Source organism: Harpegnathos saltator, unplaced genomic scaffold (assembly GCF_003227715.2).
Source record: "Harpegnathos saltator strain DR-91 unplaced genomic scaffold, Hsal_v8.6 scaffold406, whole genome shotgun sequence".
In the NCBI taxonomy this organism is placed as follows: Eukaryota; Metazoa; Arthropoda; class Insecta; order Hymenoptera; family Formicidae; genus Harpegnathos; species Harpegnathos saltator.
Window position 1 is genome coordinate 656763 of NW_020230213.1, and position 17923 is coordinate 674685.

Below are 17923 nucleotides of genomic sequence, written 5' to 3' on the forward strand. Positions count from 1 at the left end.
TGAATTGTTTCTAAAACTTTAAAATTTCAATTTTACCTTTCGATGCTCTTAACGCGATCTCTTTTTCGAGAAACACAGTGATCATTTCGTTATCCACTAATACGGGGAATTCAACTTTGTCGACTTTGTCCATTGTACGTATCTGTGATTATCTGTATGTATAAAATCAAAAAATATCGGTACGTTATCAGTCGCACGTCACGTTGTCAGTATTTAAGTAGAGTTATATAAAAGATTATAAATACTAATCTGCGCATGCCCGCATCAACTGCTTCTAGTCCGAGCTGTAGTAGCTGATGCGCGCTTAATGCGATAGAAGTGGGGGGATTCTAGGGAATTCTATACACCACCAATGCACGCATTAGCTGAAACGGAACGGTCGGTTCTCGATGCGTGAAACGGAACGGATGATTGCGTATAATCATAAACCAGAAATGACAAGTGTATACGTAAATATTGTTAATGCTTTAGCATATTTTATCTGTGCACCTTTGTCAATTGATTACTCCGCGGGATGGTAATTCTTTAAAAGTGATAGAAGCCCACATAAGTGTATGTATGGTTGAAATTATAAAATATATTTTAGATTACAGAAATTACATACCTATATAAATACATATATCGTGTACTTATTTATAATTCATAATATATAATGCTACATAACTCCTGGCTATATTGATCATTGGAAGTTGCATGTGATTCTTCTAATTGTTACTAAATTTATAAATATAGATATAACAACATGTCAGCAGTATATCCAACTGCACCAAAACTGGCAGTAAGAGACAGTATTGATGATGATGATTTAACTGACATCGATGATGAAGTATTCATCAGGGATGGCAGAAATGGTGCATTGAAGTTAGATGATGATGGTGGAGTTAAGCGGCCCCTTATGGCACCTCGTAGAAAGTGTAAAAAGTCTTGCAGCTTCCAGACTCATAAGTTTCCATACAAAGCACTTCTTATACCATTATGCTATGGAATTACAGCGCTAACTATAGTATTAGGCTTAATCATACTTTGTATATTTACTGCAAATATATTTCCTATGCCATTAACTATATTGAAAAACTGGTTGACGCATGAGCTAAAGGATACTATAAACAAATCAGAAATTATTCCATGTACGTCACTCTCATCTAAAGTTTTATGGAAAAGATCATTACCAAAATTAACTTCTGAGGCACCTCTTAGGAGTAATGATGTCAACTTAGATGGAATCGAAGATATTATTATAGGATTCAGTACAGGTATGACAGCTACAATGCTTAATTGTGTAATATTCTTTTATTTGATCGTTAATGTTTTTACTTTGATATCTTGCATTAATTTAACTTCTAATTTATTTATTTAATTCCTTGTTATATCTATATATCAAGTTATCTCAATAATTTGCTAATTTAGTATCTTTGATTTTATTTGCATTTACAGAGTTTGGTTTCACAGTTACATGATGTTTATTACGAAAAATAAGGTGATAAATTAACATTTTATTATGAAGTTTTATATTAGTGATTTTTACAGCCAAGTAATAATCCTTAATTTATAAATTCAGGTTTGGATACCTTGGATGCATCACAAGATATTTGTACTGTATACTTTGGGAATCAAACACCATGTTTGGGTGGAGTGTTGGCACTAAATGGCAAAACAGGTGAAACCATTTGGACACATTGGACCGCCCACGCAATATTTTCTATCGATTGTGGTGTCGATTTAACAAGCGATAAAGTCAAAGATTGTATCATATCTGGACGTGGTGGGATACTACAAGCTATCAACGGTCATGATGGCTCCAACATTTGGGAGATGCCGATACAAAACCCAGCAACGTCCTTAGGCCAACAAAGAATCTTAGATGTATACGACGCGAGATTTATGGCGGATATGGATGGTGACGGTATCGGCGATGTAATAGCATCGCATGCCATGCAAACTGATAACATTCGCATGAGCAACATGCTAATTATATCGGGGAAAAGTGGCAGTATTATTCGCAACCTTAATTTACCAGAGTCAGAACAGTTATTCATAGCACCTCAGATTCTGGTTCATCCTGATGGAGAAAACGTGTTTGTTCTAGCTACGAATAGTCAGAAACAGGCTGGAGGATTATATATAGTGTCTCAAGGAAACATATTTTATGGTGATCTGGTACGTTCTCGCGTAGGTAGCAATACACTTGCTATATGTGGCAGGAAATAACTAATATATCTTGTTTGTTTTTGTTGCAGCAATTGCGTGAACTCTATCATAATACGGGAAAGGGCGCATTGTTACCACCGATTCTGGTCGATATCACGTTAGACGAAATCGAGGATATTGTCGTAGCCATGTTCAATTCCACGATCATGGCCTACAATGGATTAACATTCGAGCCTATCTGGAATTATACGGTTCCCAATTCTGAGGTGATCAGCATTCCGATCCCCGGTTACTACAACGACGACGACGTACCAGATTTTATGGTGAAGCATCAAATAGGCGCTGGTTTCCCCACGTATTATTACACCGTAGCTACAATCGTGGATGGTCGCAACGGGCAATCCTTACTTGAGAAACCCATGGAGGATAGCCTGAGCAGGCAGATGTCCGGACTCTCGATCACAGTCGACGGTTACGGTAACGACTGGTTTTTGCATTGGTCCGCCGATTGCTTGAACTATGAGGGTATCAAAGAGAAATATCAGTTCCTGAAAGGTCAGAGCCTTATGTCGCAAACACACGCCGATCTTTGCCGGTTGCGATTTAATTCGACGTTGATCACGAAACTGTTAGCTCTTAGCCAGCATGTCGGTCCACCCGGAGTGCAGCTGTACTTCTCGGAAGACTGGAAGTCGTTGGAGTTAAACAATTCGATAGATCCGCGGCAGGAAGCGGAGAGATATTGGGACAGTCATCCTCGACCCGAGGTCATGGATACATACGCGGACATACCGCTAGTCTCTGAGAGATCGCCCAAAGTTCATAAGAATCACCGGAAAGATGGCATTTTCAGGCACAAAGATAACAATTTGCTTGCAGAGATTGGTAAGTACGATTCGGATGCGGTTTACGAGAATTTTGATGAATTCAAGAGTCACAAGAGTCGCGATTCTGCTGAAAATGACGCCGCGGATAACTTGGATGTGAATCGAATGTGGAAACATGATGACAAATGGACAAAAGATAACGCACAGTTAGATAAGGAATACGATGGTATGTATGGGGCCGATGACGGAGGTAACAACGAGGATGGAGAGCAGAGTATGGATTATTCGCAAGCCATAATGCGGGAGCAGAGGAGTGTTTCCTCCGGAATGGCTCTTGGAAATTCCAACTCGACAAATATTTCCCAAAGAGAAAACATCTCTGAAGAAACGAAAGAGGTTACGAGGAACGAAGTCGACACGATGAATATAATTGTAAAATTTCAAGAAGAGATATCATCGACTACGTCGAACACTGAATCGAGAAGCAACGTTAAAGGAACTACTTTAGGTGTAAGTACAACGGATACATCAGCAGTTACGAGTGAGCCTACTAGGCTAAAGAATACAAAAGTGGACTTTGAAGCATCAAAAGTCATGCATGGAATAGAAATACTTGGTGTTACAGAAAGCCAGAAGAACACAGATTATCAAGAGAGAAATACCCCGCGTACTGATAAAATTGCGGATATAACGCAACAGAAACAGATTTACAAAGATGATTTTTCCAACATTTTCCAGGACATAGATGATGAAGCAAGCATAGAGAAAATATTTAAACGAGAATCGCTCAAAAATCTAAATAAAAACAAAGATAACAGGAAGCAAACTTTAACATCGTCGTCGGTAGCGGATAAAACTTACAAGATACGACTGAAGCGACAAATAAAAGGAAAATTGGAAGTCAATGGCGGTCGGTCGAGTGAAATTAATGGTATTCAGAAGCAACCTCCGACCGGCATTCTGTTGCCGTCTATCGCTAAATCCAAGGGAAGGACTTCTGTCGATTTGATATTCTCCACATTCTGGCTACCATCGTCCGAAGTGTCTCTCATTTTATCACAAAAGGATCTGGAGTGTATCCAGAAAGCATTGTCGGAAAATAAACTACAATACAAGAAGGAGGATGACATTGTCAATGAGTGTCTGTTAGAACGTGGTGTCAATTATAGACTATATCAAGAATCGATGGATAGGGAAAACACAAGAATTCCACTCGGTCAAATGACGATATATAGAATGAAACTGGAATGTGTGTGCCCAGAAGATATGTTACCTAATCAAATCTGCAAAAATATCTCCTTGTATCAGAGCTGGCCTGCGCACCTAGGCTCTTCCGGGAATGGCCATTTTAAACCATTACGTAGGTTAAATATCTGAAAATTAGATCGTGTCTAGCTATACGAGCCGAGTTGAGAAAATCTTTACATTGCTAACGAAGATGTTATTGAATAACAGAATTAAAAGAACTCTTAGATAGCTTTATCTATTGTTTGTAAAACTATACAAGTAACAAGTTCGTGACTGTAATCAATTGTTATATAAGAGTAATTTATATTGATATTTATATGCAATTTGCTATACATATAGGGTGTATAAAAAGTACTGGGACGGAGAAATATCACAAAAACTATAAGCATTTTAGAAAAAAATGTTTCAAATAAAAATTGTAGGGTTTTAAAAGATCTATTTACTGACATTATGAGCTTGACCTTGGGTGGCGTCGCCAAGGTCAGGACAAGGTCACCTTGAACTTTTTAATTGGGAACCCGTATTTTTCATCACATATTCTTGTAGCTCTTCTTCAGACTTTTTCAAAATACTATAATTTTTTCTACTTTGAGTAAGCCGTTTCGAAGTTATCGAACTTTTTATGATAAGATGTCCAACCAATCAAGGCAAAATCAAAGAAGTATCCAGCTAGCCCAAGTAAGATCCTTACAAAAGCGTTTGAGAATAATGTTAATCTCTAAAAGAAAAAGTAAAGTCTAACGAATAAGCTAGGAAACAAAAAGATTTATCCAATGAACAGAAATTTGTATTAATTAGATAACAAAATCAATAATTCAATTAAAGAAAAATAATTTATTTTTTTCATATGAAACAACGCGTATTATGTACAAATAATATGTTCTACTTCAAGTCAAATTCATTGCAATTAATTTGAAACGATTCGAAGGTGAATTTTAGTGTTGTTATAAATTTAGTATATTAGTATTATTTTTTAATATTACATATGTCTGAAATATAAGTCACGAAATTGCTTCAGCTGCTGGCTGAACATCTTATCATCAAAAAGCTCGATAACTTCGAAACGGCTTATTCAAAGTGGAAAAAATTATAGTACTTTGAAAAGATCTGAAGAAGGGCTACAAGAATATGCAATAAAAAATAAGGAGTCCCATTTAAAAAATTCAAGATGACCTTGTTCTGACCTTGGTGACGCCACTCAGGATCAAACTTATAATATCAGTAAACAGATCTTTTGAAACTCTACAATTTTTATTTGAAATATTTTTTTCTAAAATGTTTAATTTTTGTGATATTTCACCGTCCCGGTACTTTTTATACACCCTGTATATACTTAGTATATAGGGGTATTATTGTTCGTAGTTGCCACAATTGACAAAATGTTTCAGTTTAATTTTCCTCATTTCAGCGTTTAATTTTCCTCTGAGAAACAACTGTCTCTCCTTAAAATATCTCTCAAGATTCTCTATTAAAAGAAGATCGATATAATTGCACTGTTTGTTCATTGAATGAATTGATAATGAAATGTTTTTTGGGACGCAATTATGAATTACATATTTGCGTGTTTCATTATTAGTGAGGTTACCTTTTATTGTTGAATCCATCGCTAAAGTGAGCCTCACCAGTAACGAAACATGAATAATAAGAATGTAGAAAGATGTCAAAATGTATAGTTGCCAACGCTAAGATCGGCTCTGGTTAAAAATGTAATGCTGATATTTGAAGAGTATAAAATATACGTTACTCATCAAAGCGTGCTAGTTTTATTATATATTCCTCTTGTGTTAAAGTTATTCTTGAGGCTATAGTTCATATTTCGAATTCTCTTGTATCATTAAAAGCCTGTGTGGATTATAAGCCTGCAGTGGTGCGATTCTGTAACTCGTTATTGGAGTTAACGACAGTTTCGTTATTGTTGCGCAGCTTTTCTACGGTATACAAAAGCTGCGCAACGATAACGAAAGTGTCGTTAACTCTAATAACGAGTTACAGAATCGCGGTACTGTGGTGCGATTCTGTAACTCGTTATTGGAGTTAACGACATTTTCGTTATTGTTGCGCAGCTTTTCTACGGTATACAAAAGCTGCGCAACGATAACGAAAGTGTCGTTAACTCCAATAACGAGTTACAGAATCGTGGTACTTGATTGGCTATAAGCCACTTTTAGAGTATATAGACTTATGCCTCTTGTTGCTATGCCTCTTGTTCCTACGCCTTTGTTTGATCGATAATTACTATTATCTATTACTGCAATTTTTTACGACGATCGGTGTTTCGTGGCTTCGAGTTTTGACAGTCGCTCATGTTATAACAATCACTTGATCTTAATGGCTTTTATGAGGATAAAACAGACTTAATTACATATTATTATAGCTAAGCTGCGAAAGGTGAAATATCATGTAAACTTAATGCGAAGTTAATCTAGAATTAATGATTTTTTTATGATGCATTACTAGATGATATTTACATTACATACGACAGTGATAACTATTTTCGATTACCAGTTACTCGAAAAACTGGTGTATTGGTAAGTATTTCTTTGCACGCGAAATAAAAAATATATAAAATTTAATATTTTTTACACACATACACACAACATAATATATGGTTGTTGTGTTGAATAATCGAATTTTTTTAATATTTATATATGCTTTTTAGAGAATATGCGGATACTTCTTTAAATCATAAAAATATCAAGAACATCAGGATTAATCTTTAAAGAAGTACAAATTACACAGTTATTTTCTAGATCTTGGATATATTTTTTATTTGTTACTCTGCACTAACTGCATTTGAAGTAATTAATATTTAAATTTTAAGTTTTCAGAAGGATGTCTGGACGAAGTAAGACGGTTTGCACCGTGCACAATAACACATTTAAATGTTTTCGGAAACCGGTGATACCATTTACTATGACGAAGGTAGAGACTACAGACATCCCATACTACATGGATCGCAAAGTTCTAAGCGGAATTTTACAAAGACAATGTTATACCGTATCCTCTAAATTGGAACTATACAAAAATGCAGGGACCCAAACAGATTATAGAGACAGCGAAGCTCAAACTGAACCTTGGGAAGCACCATATAAAATTACTCCCGGTAACAATGACGTTGCATCACGCTATCCACTTTTACAGAGTTCTTGTTCCGCTATTGTGGAGAAGATATAACGCTTCTCGTAAAAGATATCTCGTTTGTTTTACTTGGAACATTTTTTGCGATATTGTAAGGAACTGAAATATACGTGTACGCATATAAATTTTCGGTCAGGTCATAATCCTGAAGTATTAACGTTGGCTCATTTAACTTGGGAGCACGGATTACCAGCGGGCATCCATGAAGTACATGTCATTAACAGATTGCGGATGAAAAGAGCCTGGGAAGCCATTTTGCCTCCAATGGACACACCAGTCAATATAAAAATACGGAATTCAATAATAACAGCCTTAGAAGTAGATAGATGGGCCTTTCGAGAGTCGGTGAATGTTTTAAGAAATTTCACTTAAATTATTCAAGCTATTTATCGTTCGCTACATTATTAATTATTCGACACTGCTAGTGTTAGGACTTATACCACCTGATCATCCTAGGAGATCCAGTTCATAATGGATTTACGGTTGAAACTGATGAGAGACTTCTCGCGAAATTATGATTCTGTATATAAGAGGAAACTGCAGAGCCGTTTCTGCAGGCTTCAAGACAGGCTGAGGAAACGTCGAGATAATCAAGTCAATAGTATCAGGCACAATCTTGAACGAGACTTGCGAAAATTATGCAGAAAGCAGTGTGACAGACAAAAACCGTTCAAACTCGATATAATCGAACAGCATTCCGATCCCAAATTCGATTTGTACGCGCCGCAATTGCGTTTCGGGAGATGTGCCCGAAGACGACACGAAATGTTGCGGAAGCAATTTTTGAGTGAAGATTATATCGAACGTCAGTATACAAGATCCGAAGATGAAATGATGAAACTGGTTGAAAAATATTTTTATATTTTTTTATTACTGTAGCTGTCCGATTAACAAATGCCATTATCATTAGCTATCGATAAAGCTGCAATTAATGCCGAAAAGCCCTTTGTTTGCTTGTTTCCGTATGTATATATTTTTTTAATTTGTTTCATTTCTATTATCGGATCTCAATCAATTGTATTGATATTAACATCTGTACAATCGTTATCCAACTTCATGTTTAAAATATCTAGAAGAAGAAGTAGATACAACGCTCAGTTGGTTGCCACTTATCGAAGAACCGAAAGTGATTAAACGCGAGTCGTCTAAATCGCTGGATATCTGCATCAGAGAGACGAGATGGACAGAAGAGACACTAAAACAGCTTCATTCCGACCTGAAAGCCATTCGATTAAATGTAAAATCTGTAGATGAAGCTCCACGGCTGATGAAGCGTAAATATAAACGATCGGTTCTGCCGATTACACCTCGCAAATCAGGTGCATGGGACAGCAAACAGAAGCAACGAGAGGAATCCGCCATATTCATTCAGAGAACCGTTAGGGGTAGAGCGGTGCAGTGTCTGGTAAAACTGGATTACGATTCTGTTATATAGACGAAAAAAGATGGAAACCCTTAAAAATTTCGAAAAATATAAGTAACAGAAAAATGTTTCAGACAAAAGTTAAGTTACTAAGCTAAAACGATTATTAAGCAAATCAGGCATGGACAGCAAACAGAAGCAACGAGAGGAATCCGCCATATTCATTCAGAGAACCGTTAGGGGTAGAGCGGTGCAGTGTCTGGTAAAACTGGATTACGATTCTGTTATATAGACGAAAAAAGATGGAAACCCTTAAAAATTTCGAAAAATATAAGTAACAGAAAAATGTTTCAGACAAAAGTTATAAGGCTCAAAACGATATATTTACTGATCTTATCAGTTTGACCTTGAGTAGCGTTGCCAAGGTCAGGTTAAGGTCAACTTATTTTTTTTTAACGAAAACCCCCATTTGTTATTATATCATCTTTTTCTACCAACTAATTTGAACAACTTTTGTCTGAAACATTTTTTATTTGCCTAATATTTTTTGAGATATTTAAGGAAAACTCGGAAACTTTTTCAATATTTAACTTACGATATCTCGCCAACTATTTGTCGGAAGAAAAAATGCTATTAGACTTTTTTACTCTACTTGGTCTCAAGAATATATTGTTACAATAGCACCCTGACTTTTGTTAATTTGATGATTTTGAAATTTCCAAAAGTCAATAAGTTAACAAAAGTTAGGGGACTATCGTAACAATATGTTCTTAAGACCAAATAGAGTAAAAAAGTTTAGTACCATTTTTCCTTCTGACAAATAATTAGCGAGATATCGTAAGTTAAGTATTAAAAAAGTCATCAAGTTTTCCTTAAATATCTCAAAACATATTAGGTAAATAAAACAATATTTCAGACAAAAGTTGTTCAAGTTAATTGATAGAAAAAGATGATATAATAAAAAATGGGGGGGTTTCTGTTTAAAAATATAAGTCAACGCCACTCAAGTCAAACTGATAAGATCAGTAAATACATCGTTTTGAGCCTTATAACTTTTGTCTGAAACACTTTTCTGTAAAACTTATATCTTTCGAGATTTTTAAGGGTTTCCATCTCTTTTTTCTTCACCCTCTATAGAATACTCATAGAGTACTGACTGTGAGTAGAGACTGTACAAAGACTTGGGAAATCTGAATTTACCTGAAATATTCATTGAAATATCCACTTCTTGATTCTTGATTCTATAATTATATTTGTGTCTATAGCTCTAAGTAACTTCGAGACGATGCAATGTTCTTTTTTCCAGATGTACGAAGGACGCGATAGATGTAGGAAATTGATCGAAGAATTACAGTCGAACCAGACCTCTGATCAGGATGATCAACAAGAACTTTCTGATGAAGTGATATGCGCTGTCGAAGCGCAGCGACTACAAGAGAACAAATCTATGCAGGAGGATCGCCTGTGCGAGATTCTAAACTCTTTGGAAGGAAAGACGATCTGCGGGATATTGGATCTCCTTAGCAAGGTAACTCCGCTCTACTTTTTCATCGAAGTAACTCGCGAAATATATCCCCTCTTTTGTCTCCAGGAATTGATGAGATTAAAGAATGAACGTAAAGCTCATGCTTTCGCTTTACTCGCTGAAAGAGAGAGGAGCATGAGAGAAGCTGCCGAAGCTGGTACACGGCAAATGGAGCGTAATCGCCGACGAGAATTCGATGAAATGTTCAAACAGATTGTGAAAGTGAATCAGGACTCGGTGGAAGCTTATTTGGAAGATATCGTAGAGGAAGGCGTTGACTGGATATCTGAAAAGATAGCTAAAGAGCATATCTTAGAATTTTGTGATAAAATAGATGATGTGTCAAAATATGCTTCAGAAACGTAAGTTGTAAACAATGATTGGTACGCAGAAAAGTAATAGTTTTGTAAGAATATTTTCTAGCAAAAGTAACGTTTTTGCAGTGCGGATGACTTAGCAGAGGAAGAATTGATAACGGATATGATTTATAATTCCGTTCTATCCGAAGTGGAGAAAGATGACATAAGAAGAAAAGTTCGCGATCAACAAGAAAGTTATATGCAACATGCGCACGAATCAATTTACGAAAAAATTTTGACTGTATCAAGCGTTAAATCGTCACGAGTAACAGATCGAGAGACTTTTATTAAATGTGAGGATACGCAAATGATTGATGCGGATGACACGGTAAGGGTCGATTTATTGCTGATATAATTTTTTAATCACGAATAAAAAGATCCGCGTAAACATTCCCAGGAACATAATATCGGAATGGATGAACCACCGACTGATCCATCACCAAAGATAAAAAACGAAAAAAATTGAAGACATTTACAAACTATAGAGAATGCATATAATATTCGAAATAAAATTTACGCCTCTTTCTCACGGTAAGATTGGAATCTTATTTTTATTAAATCTATATTAAAATATTAGGTGGTAAACTTAATTCCTGCCGCACACTACTAGAAGGTGTCGGCTCTAACGCCGGCGAGTTTCGACGGTGAAGATGTTTATTGTAATTTAGCATTGCTGAAAATAATTCAATCTTCACAGGTTAGATGTCTCGACGCCAAAGAGATTTTCCAATCGATTGAAAATGAACCGCGATAAGCTGTTTTTCCGACATGTGCTTCTTTACTACTTCGATCTCAAGAAAACCGTAGCAGAAACGCATCGCCTATTATCCGAAGTGTATGGTGATGAAACTCCATCGGAAAGAACATGTAGAGTTTGGTTTGAACGCTTTCGAAACAGTGAGATCGATTTTGACATGAGAGACAAAGAACGTTCCGGATAGCCAAAAAAATGTGAAGATGTTGAGCAGCAAGAATTACTTGATGAGGATCCAGCTCAAATGCTTTTAGAGTTGTTGAAAGCGTTAAATGTTACTCCAATGGCCGTCTCAAAACACTTGCATGCCATGAGAAAAATTCATAAGGGATATATGGCTACTATATGAGTTGCCAGAAAATACCATTTTGAATCGTTTGTCTATCACGACTTCTTTGCTTGCCAGGCAAAGATAAAAAGAGTTTTGTTGTGACGTATCGTGACTGGCGATGCAAAATGGATTTATTTTGATAATCTCAAGCGGAGAAAATCATGAGTAGACTCCGGCCAACCATTTTAATGCTGAAAAGGAATATTCACAGGCATAAGACCCTACTCTGCATCAGGAGAGTATGCTGTATTAAGAGCTCTTGCGTCCAAATGAAACCGTTACAGCTGATCAATACGACAGCAGGCTGATATCAAATCAATTATGTTGACTGAGTGACGAGTTGATGCAAAAAAGACCATCCGTAGCCAATAATCGACTCAAAGTCATTCTTTTGCATGAGGACGCTCGACCGCGTGTTGCGAAAAGCGTGAAGCACTTCTAGAGAGAAGCACGTCAGACACTTCTAGAGTTTGAATGGGAAATCCTCCCGCATCCAGCATATTCTTCAGACTTGGCACCGTCGGATTACTATCTCTTCCGGTTGATGCAACACGCATTTACGGACACACACTTCTTCAGTTACGAAGAAGTCCAAAAATGGGTGGATGAATGGATTGCCTCTGACACTGCGTTCTACTGTCGTAGGATTGCCTTGTTGCCAGAGAGATGGGAAAAAGTAATAGAAAATGGAGGAAATTACTTTGATTAAGATTCATTCATCTTCCTTTCGAAACAAATCAATTTTGTAGACGAAAAAACGATAGGAATTAAGTTTACCACCTAACACATAGGTTGCTCCAAAATTTTCCGCAAAATGACAGTAGGCATCGTGTCACATCAAAATTGTTGATAAGTTCTTTTAATTTCACACGTTTAATGATACTTAGTCTTTTGATACATCAAAAAATATTCATTCGTTCAACCATGAAACGTGTTCAAAGTTGATGCTTTCGAATAAAATGAATTTATCACAAAAATATTTTCGTGCGATAATTTTTACGACTTTAAGAAATTGTTAACTTCGTTACAGTACGTCGAAAGTCTTTGTTCAGTTTTTGGTGATAAAGTATCATCCCAAAAAATTATTTATAAGTGGCCACCCGAATTTCAAGCGCGGTCGAAGAGATCAATGATCAATTCCGTGAAAGTCATCTTGCCACGATGGTTAGAGAACATCCAAAAAACGTCAATATTATGTGCAAATTATTACAGGAAGACCATTACACGACCTATAGAAAAATTAAAACATTCCTGATATGACTCAAATCATGAAATCAAAACAATTCTACTTGATTATTTCAGCGATTATCAGAAAGTGTTGGATATAGCACATTTTAAGCCTAGAAAAAAGGCGTGTCAAATGGAGCAAAAATATAATTACGGTCGACTAAAGCAGTATACGATATAACAGATGACAAATCGTGGATTTACCGCTATGAACTGGAGAGTAAGCGACAACTGAATATGTGGGTTTTCTCAGACGAGCCACGTCCAACAAAAGTGAAATGCGGCCGAAGTGTTGGTAAGAAAATGATTGCATCGTTCTTCAGGAAAATCGGCCGATATGGCTATTACGCTTAAAAATCGTCGTACAGTTGACGCTGTATGCAGAATATATAAAAAGTATCGGGACAGTGAAATATCATAAAAACTAAGTATTTTAGAAAAAAATATTTCAAATAAAAATTGTAGGGTTTCAAAAGATCTATTTACTGATATTATGAGTTTGACCTTGGGTGACGTCGTCAAGGTCAAGATAAGGTTACCTTGAATTTTTTTAATGGAACTCCCTATTTTTTTATTGTATATTCTTGTAGCCCTTCTTCAGATCTTTCCAAAGCACTATAATTTTTTCCACTTTGAGTAAGCCGTTTTGAAGTTTTCGAGCTTTCTGATGATAAGATGTCCAGCTAGCGGCTGGAGCAATTTCGTGACTTGTATTTCAGACACATGTAATATTAAAAAATAATACTAATGTACTAAATTTATAACAACACTAAAATTCATCTTCGAATCGTTTCAAATCAATTGCAATGAATTTGACTTGAAGTAGAACACATTACTTGTACATGATACACATTGTTTCATACAAAAAAGATAAATGATTTTTCTTTTCTTAATTGAATTATTGATTTTGTTATCTAATTAATACAAATTTCTGTTTATTGGATAAATCTTTTTGTTTCCTAGCTTATTCGTTAGACTTTACTTTTTCTTTTAGAGATTAACATTATTCTCAAACGCTTTTGTAAGGATCTTACTTGGGCTAGCTGGATACTTCTTTGATTTTGCCTTGATTGGTTGGACATCTTATCATAAAAAGTTCGATAACTTCGAAACGGCTTACTCAAAGTAGAAAAAATTATAGTATTTTGAAAAAGTCTGAAGAAGAGCTACAAGAATATGTGATGAAAAATACGGGTTCCCAATTAAAAAGTTCAAGGTGACCTTGTCCTGACCTTGGCGACGCCACCCAAGGTCAAGCTCATAATGTCAGTAAATAGATCTTTTGAAATCCTACAATTTTTATTTGAAACATTTTTTTCTAAAATGCTTATAGTTTTTGTGATATTTCACCGTCACGGTACTTTTTATACACCCTGTATATAATGTGGTATATAATAATTTGTCGGCTGTGTTTAAAAAAATTCAAAATCTCGCGAGTCAAAAATCGGCTAATCATTTAGCATCAACATAACGCATCGTCGCAGAGAAGACGAGAAAATTTTTGGCCGTCTTATAGATCCGACTTGACATCCTGTAATTTTTTTTATTTCCATACATCAAAGATAAAATACGTAGTTTAAAGTTTAACATGGCAAACACGGCAGTGGAGGCGTTCGAAAATTTGATATATGAAGTGTCATCAGAAAAATGGACAAAATACTTGGATAATTGGTTTCATTGAATGAAAAAATATATTAATTGTAACGAAGAGTATTTTGAAAAACTATAAAACTAATTTCAGAAATTAATTATATATTTTTATACAATTCTGTGAAAACTTCCAGAGCAACCTACATATAGTTAAATGAAATGTATATTAGTATTTCATTACAACATGTAGTTTGTTTTTTTCTTTCATATTTTTAATAAATGCACATAGGAATAACGTTTTTAAATACTTTATGTAGTGTTTATCTCTTACATATATCTTATAACGACAGTATTATAGCATGATTAGAAATTTTATAATAAAACGCCATAAATTTACATAGAATGTTCGTTTGTACATTATTTAAGTCAATATCGCGGAATAGAACTTAACTAAATGAACTAAATAATATATTTGTCGTAAGATTTTTTGATAATTCTCTTAAAAATCCCCATCAGTCGTGCGAAATAATTAAGACTTTCCTAGTTTCTCGTCGTCGATTGTATCAATATCATATAATAGAACTTAAATTAAATTATTAACATTAAACAATTAATAAACATTTCTCATAAGATTTGTTAATGATGGTTTTCAACCAAATTTGTTTTTATTAAAATATTGAGATTCTCTAATTCCGCGCCGCGATTTGTATCATGTATATTGTATCGATATCGTAGAATATAAATTGAAATAGTTTTTCCTTGTAAGATTTGTTTCTTATGATCGTCCTCAAGTAATACGATACATTATCGCTACGTATAATCGCTACGCTTATTTTTCTATATTTTAAATGGAAAACAAATATAAAGAGCAGGATGAAAAATTGTTCTTGAAAAATCCTTGTACATATTGATTAGTGTAAAAAAGTCGAACTATTCGAAGTGGATGGAAAACTACTGTCTAATGTATTATTTGCAAGAAGATCTGACATGAATTTTTTAAATTTAATATCCTGTGCATCGCTCGATGATTTCCTTTCTACTATGAGTTTACGCTTTTTCGAGTGTAACTCATTAGTTTGTAACGTCGTATCAACTTCGGTGTTAATAATGTGTTTTGAAATTGCCATGTGCTTGCGACTCTCCAGTGAGTCAGGATTTTGTGTACCTTCTCGTGCCCGACTCAACTCTGCAGTTAAATCCACCATCTTTTGTTCCCATTCCTCGAGATGCTTTCGCATCTCTGCTAACTGTGTATCTTGTTCATGTAACTTCTTCGCCTGCTTCTGCAATTTCAAGCTTTGCAGACGTAGTTGAAAGCCTTGCCTCTTCATCCTGAGTTTCATTCCGCGCATTAGATTTCTCATAGTTAAACAGGATATCTTGTTTTGCTTTGTACGGTCATAAATTTTCTTAAAACTCTGATTAAGTTTCTCTGAAGTAAAATTATGTGGCAGTGTAGCATTGTTTGGATGTCTAGTATGAGAGATCATGAGAGCACCACCAGGTAATTCATATGAATTCACAGTGCCAACCATACAAATGTTGTGCTTCAGGTCTGGCAAAATTTTCTCATCAAAATGCTCCATAGCCATACTACTTATATCTCGCAACTCTTGAAGTATCTCATGTGCTCGAGGAGGTGTCTTTGTATCACGGATTAATCGAAGGACACGAAAAATTTCATCAATTACCTGATCATAATCATATATATGTATATTTAGCATTATGTAATAACTATTTATATATATTTAACATTATGTAATAACTATTTATATATATATATATATACTTAACATTATGTATAACTACAAGGTTCATACAAATATTTTATTATACTACTACTACTGTTTTATTATACTACTACTACTGTTTGGCAAGGAACTGTTAATATATAATATATAAATACAATTGTGCCTGTTATGTAAAAAAAAACTTGTTTGTGTCTACTTGTCATACCAATGATAATAATTTTTATTAGCAATCAAGTCAGATTATTTACCTTTCCTGGAATAAAGCAGCACACATTTGTTTCTACATACTTGCTAAAAGTCATTGATAACATAGAAATTCTTGTTTCTATTGCTGTTAATATATCGCAGTGGCGAGCAAGAGGATGACTTCTTCGTTCAGATTCTCTTCTTGGTAATTTGCTTTTAACGGCACGGAGACATTGTGCATGATACTTTTCCATAAGATTAAAACCTCGATTCAACAATTTCTTGCAAATACGATCAAATTGTTTGCAAACCTGTTGAAGAAGCAACAATGAATAATAATAAAAGTAACGATGAGATACATTTTATGATTGATATACATATGTCAGTCATAAAATATATGACAAAAAAGGACTATCTTACAATTCTATTTTTAGAAATTTCATCATAAGTAAGGTTAGACAGGATCGTTTCTAAAACAACATCAGGAAGATTGATTAAATTCAATGTGTTATCATCTGATAGTTGTACAACCGGAAAACCATGTTGCTGCTTATGTTTATGAGTCATATCAACTTGCAATCTTTTCCATTCCATGAGAATTTTCTCTTCTTAGCAAGAGATGCACTAACTGCGATGATTTTACTTATCACTGACCTATAAACAACTGACAACAATAACGTATCACTCGATGATCCAAAAGCATGCGTACCTACGGTTGCTCAAATATATATATATATATATATAAAATTTTATTCTGGGATTTCTATTTCTCTTTCTCTCTTTCTCTCTCTCTCTCTCTCTCTCTTTCTCTCTCTCTTTCCCCCTCTCTCTCTGCTCAGAAAAACTTATTTGGCAGCCAATCAGGTAATGAATGAAGGAGCAGAAGAGAACCACGTTTCAAAATGTGATGATAGCATTAAAATCTATATAGTTAACGTCGCGTATACTACGGATTTTCTGTACCATCCATACATTTTGATACATCTTGAAACAAGAAATCAATCAGAGGCTCAATTCTCGAAAGCATGCAAGATTACCACCTATATTTATAGTCAGACTTTATGTTTAACGCTTCCTTAAGTTTATCTTCAGATGGCCATTGGCTGTAGCCAATAAAATAATCCGTGCAGCATCTAAAGATGGATATCTCAAGGAGATCTCAAATATAAGGCCTAACTTTTACCCATAGGTCAAGAGCACAGGCTTTTGCATAATACATAATACATAACATATAAGAGAATAAACCAATTAGCTTTCTTCATTTCCCTCCTCAGGACAGAAATGAAGAACTCTGATTGGTTGATTCTCTAAAGCCAGCGACACACGATGCTTGTTTTTGTGCTGGATTGCTTGCTGGATGAAAATACTGCGTTCTGATTAGTGCATTTCCATCCATCTTCGGAAATGTACCAATCAGAACGCAATATTTTCATCCAGCAAGCAATCCAGCACGAAAATAAGCACCGTGTGCCGCTG

At 35.2% G+C, this 17923-nt stretch overlaps 3 protein-coding genes across 3 annotated transcripts; 2 read left to right on the forward strand and 1 right to left on the reverse strand.

Annotated features, from left to right (window-relative positions):
- The first annotated feature begins 372 nt into the window (after positions 1–372).
- On the forward strand, positions 373–5976 carry LOC105186548 (uncharacterized). The gene is made up of 4 exons (XM_025301233.1): positions 373–552; positions 733–1253; positions 1559–2157; positions 2238–5976. The coding sequence occupies exons 2-4, from the start codon at positions 743–745 to the stop codon at positions 4350–4352; spliced, it is 3225 nt and encodes a 1074-aa protein (XP_025157018.1). The 5' UTR covers positions 373–552; positions 733–742; the 3' UTR covers positions 4353–5976.
- Positions 5977–7047: 1071 nt separating this feature from the next.
- Positions 7048–16204, forward strand: LOC105186550 (cilia- and flagella-associated protein 91). Its single transcript, XM_025301246.1, has 10 exons — positions 7048–7326; positions 7498–7706; positions 7818–8166; positions 8435–8766; positions 10031–10252; positions 10316–10611; positions 10693–10936; positions 11006–11139; positions 11306–13215; positions 16064–16204. Exons 1-8 carry the CDS (start codon positions 7056–7058, stop codon positions 11072–11074), a joined length of 1992 nt encoding a protein of 663 aa, XP_025157031.1. The 5' UTR covers positions 7048–7055; the 3' UTR covers positions 11075–11139; positions 11306–13215; positions 16064–16204.
- pall (F-box protein pallbearer) lies at positions 14814–17182 on the reverse strand. Its single transcript, XM_025301248.1, has 3 exons — positions 16868–17182; positions 16510–16758; positions 14814–16201 (listed from the first exon to the last, which is right to left on the reverse strand). Exons 1-3 carry the CDS (start codon positions 17039–17041, stop codon positions 15422–15424), a joined length of 1203 nt encoding a protein of 400 aa, XP_025157033.1. The 5' UTR covers positions 17042–17182; the 3' UTR covers positions 14814–15421.
- Between the last annotated feature and the right edge of the window lie 741 nt (positions 17183–17923).

Excerpts from the sequence above, each read along its gene's own strand:
- LOC105186548 (XM_025301233.1), top strand. The coding sequence starts at position 743 with ATGTCAGCAGTATATCCAACTGCACCAAAACTGGCAGTAAGAGACAGT. Across the intron at positions 1,254-1,558 it reads TATTATAGGATTCAGTACAG|GTTTGGATACCTTGGATGCA; the intron begins GTATGACAGCTA and ends TTATAAATTCAG. Across the intron at positions 2,158-2,237 it reads ACATATTTTATGGTGATCTG|CAATTGCGTGAACTCTATCA; the intron begins GTACGTTCTCGC and ends TTTTTGTTGCAG.
- LOC105186550 (XM_025301246.1), top strand. The coding sequence starts at position 7,056 with ATGTCTGGACGAAGTAAGACGGTTTGCACCGTGCACAATAACACATTT. Across the intron at positions 8,767-10,030 it reads GTAGAGCGGTGCAGTGTCTG|ATGTACGAAGGACGCGATAG; the intron begins GTAAAACTGGAT and ends TCTTTTTTCCAG. Across the intron at positions 10,937-11,005 it reads TGATTGATGCGGATGACACG|GAACATAATATCGGAATGGA; the intron begins GTAAGGGTCGAT and ends AAACATTCCCAG.
- pall (XM_025301248.1), bottom strand. The coding sequence starts at position 17,041 with ATGGAATGGAAAAGATTGCAAGTTGATATGACTCATAAACATAAGCAG. Across the intron at positions 16,759-16,867 it reads AAATTTCTAAAAATAGAATT|GTTTGCAAACAATTTGATCG; the intron begins GTAAGATAGTCC and ends CTTCTTCAACAG. Across the intron at positions 16,202-16,509 it reads GCTGCTTTATTCCAGGAAAG|GTAATTGATGAAATTTTTCG; the intron begins GTAAATAATCTG and ends GATTATGATCAG.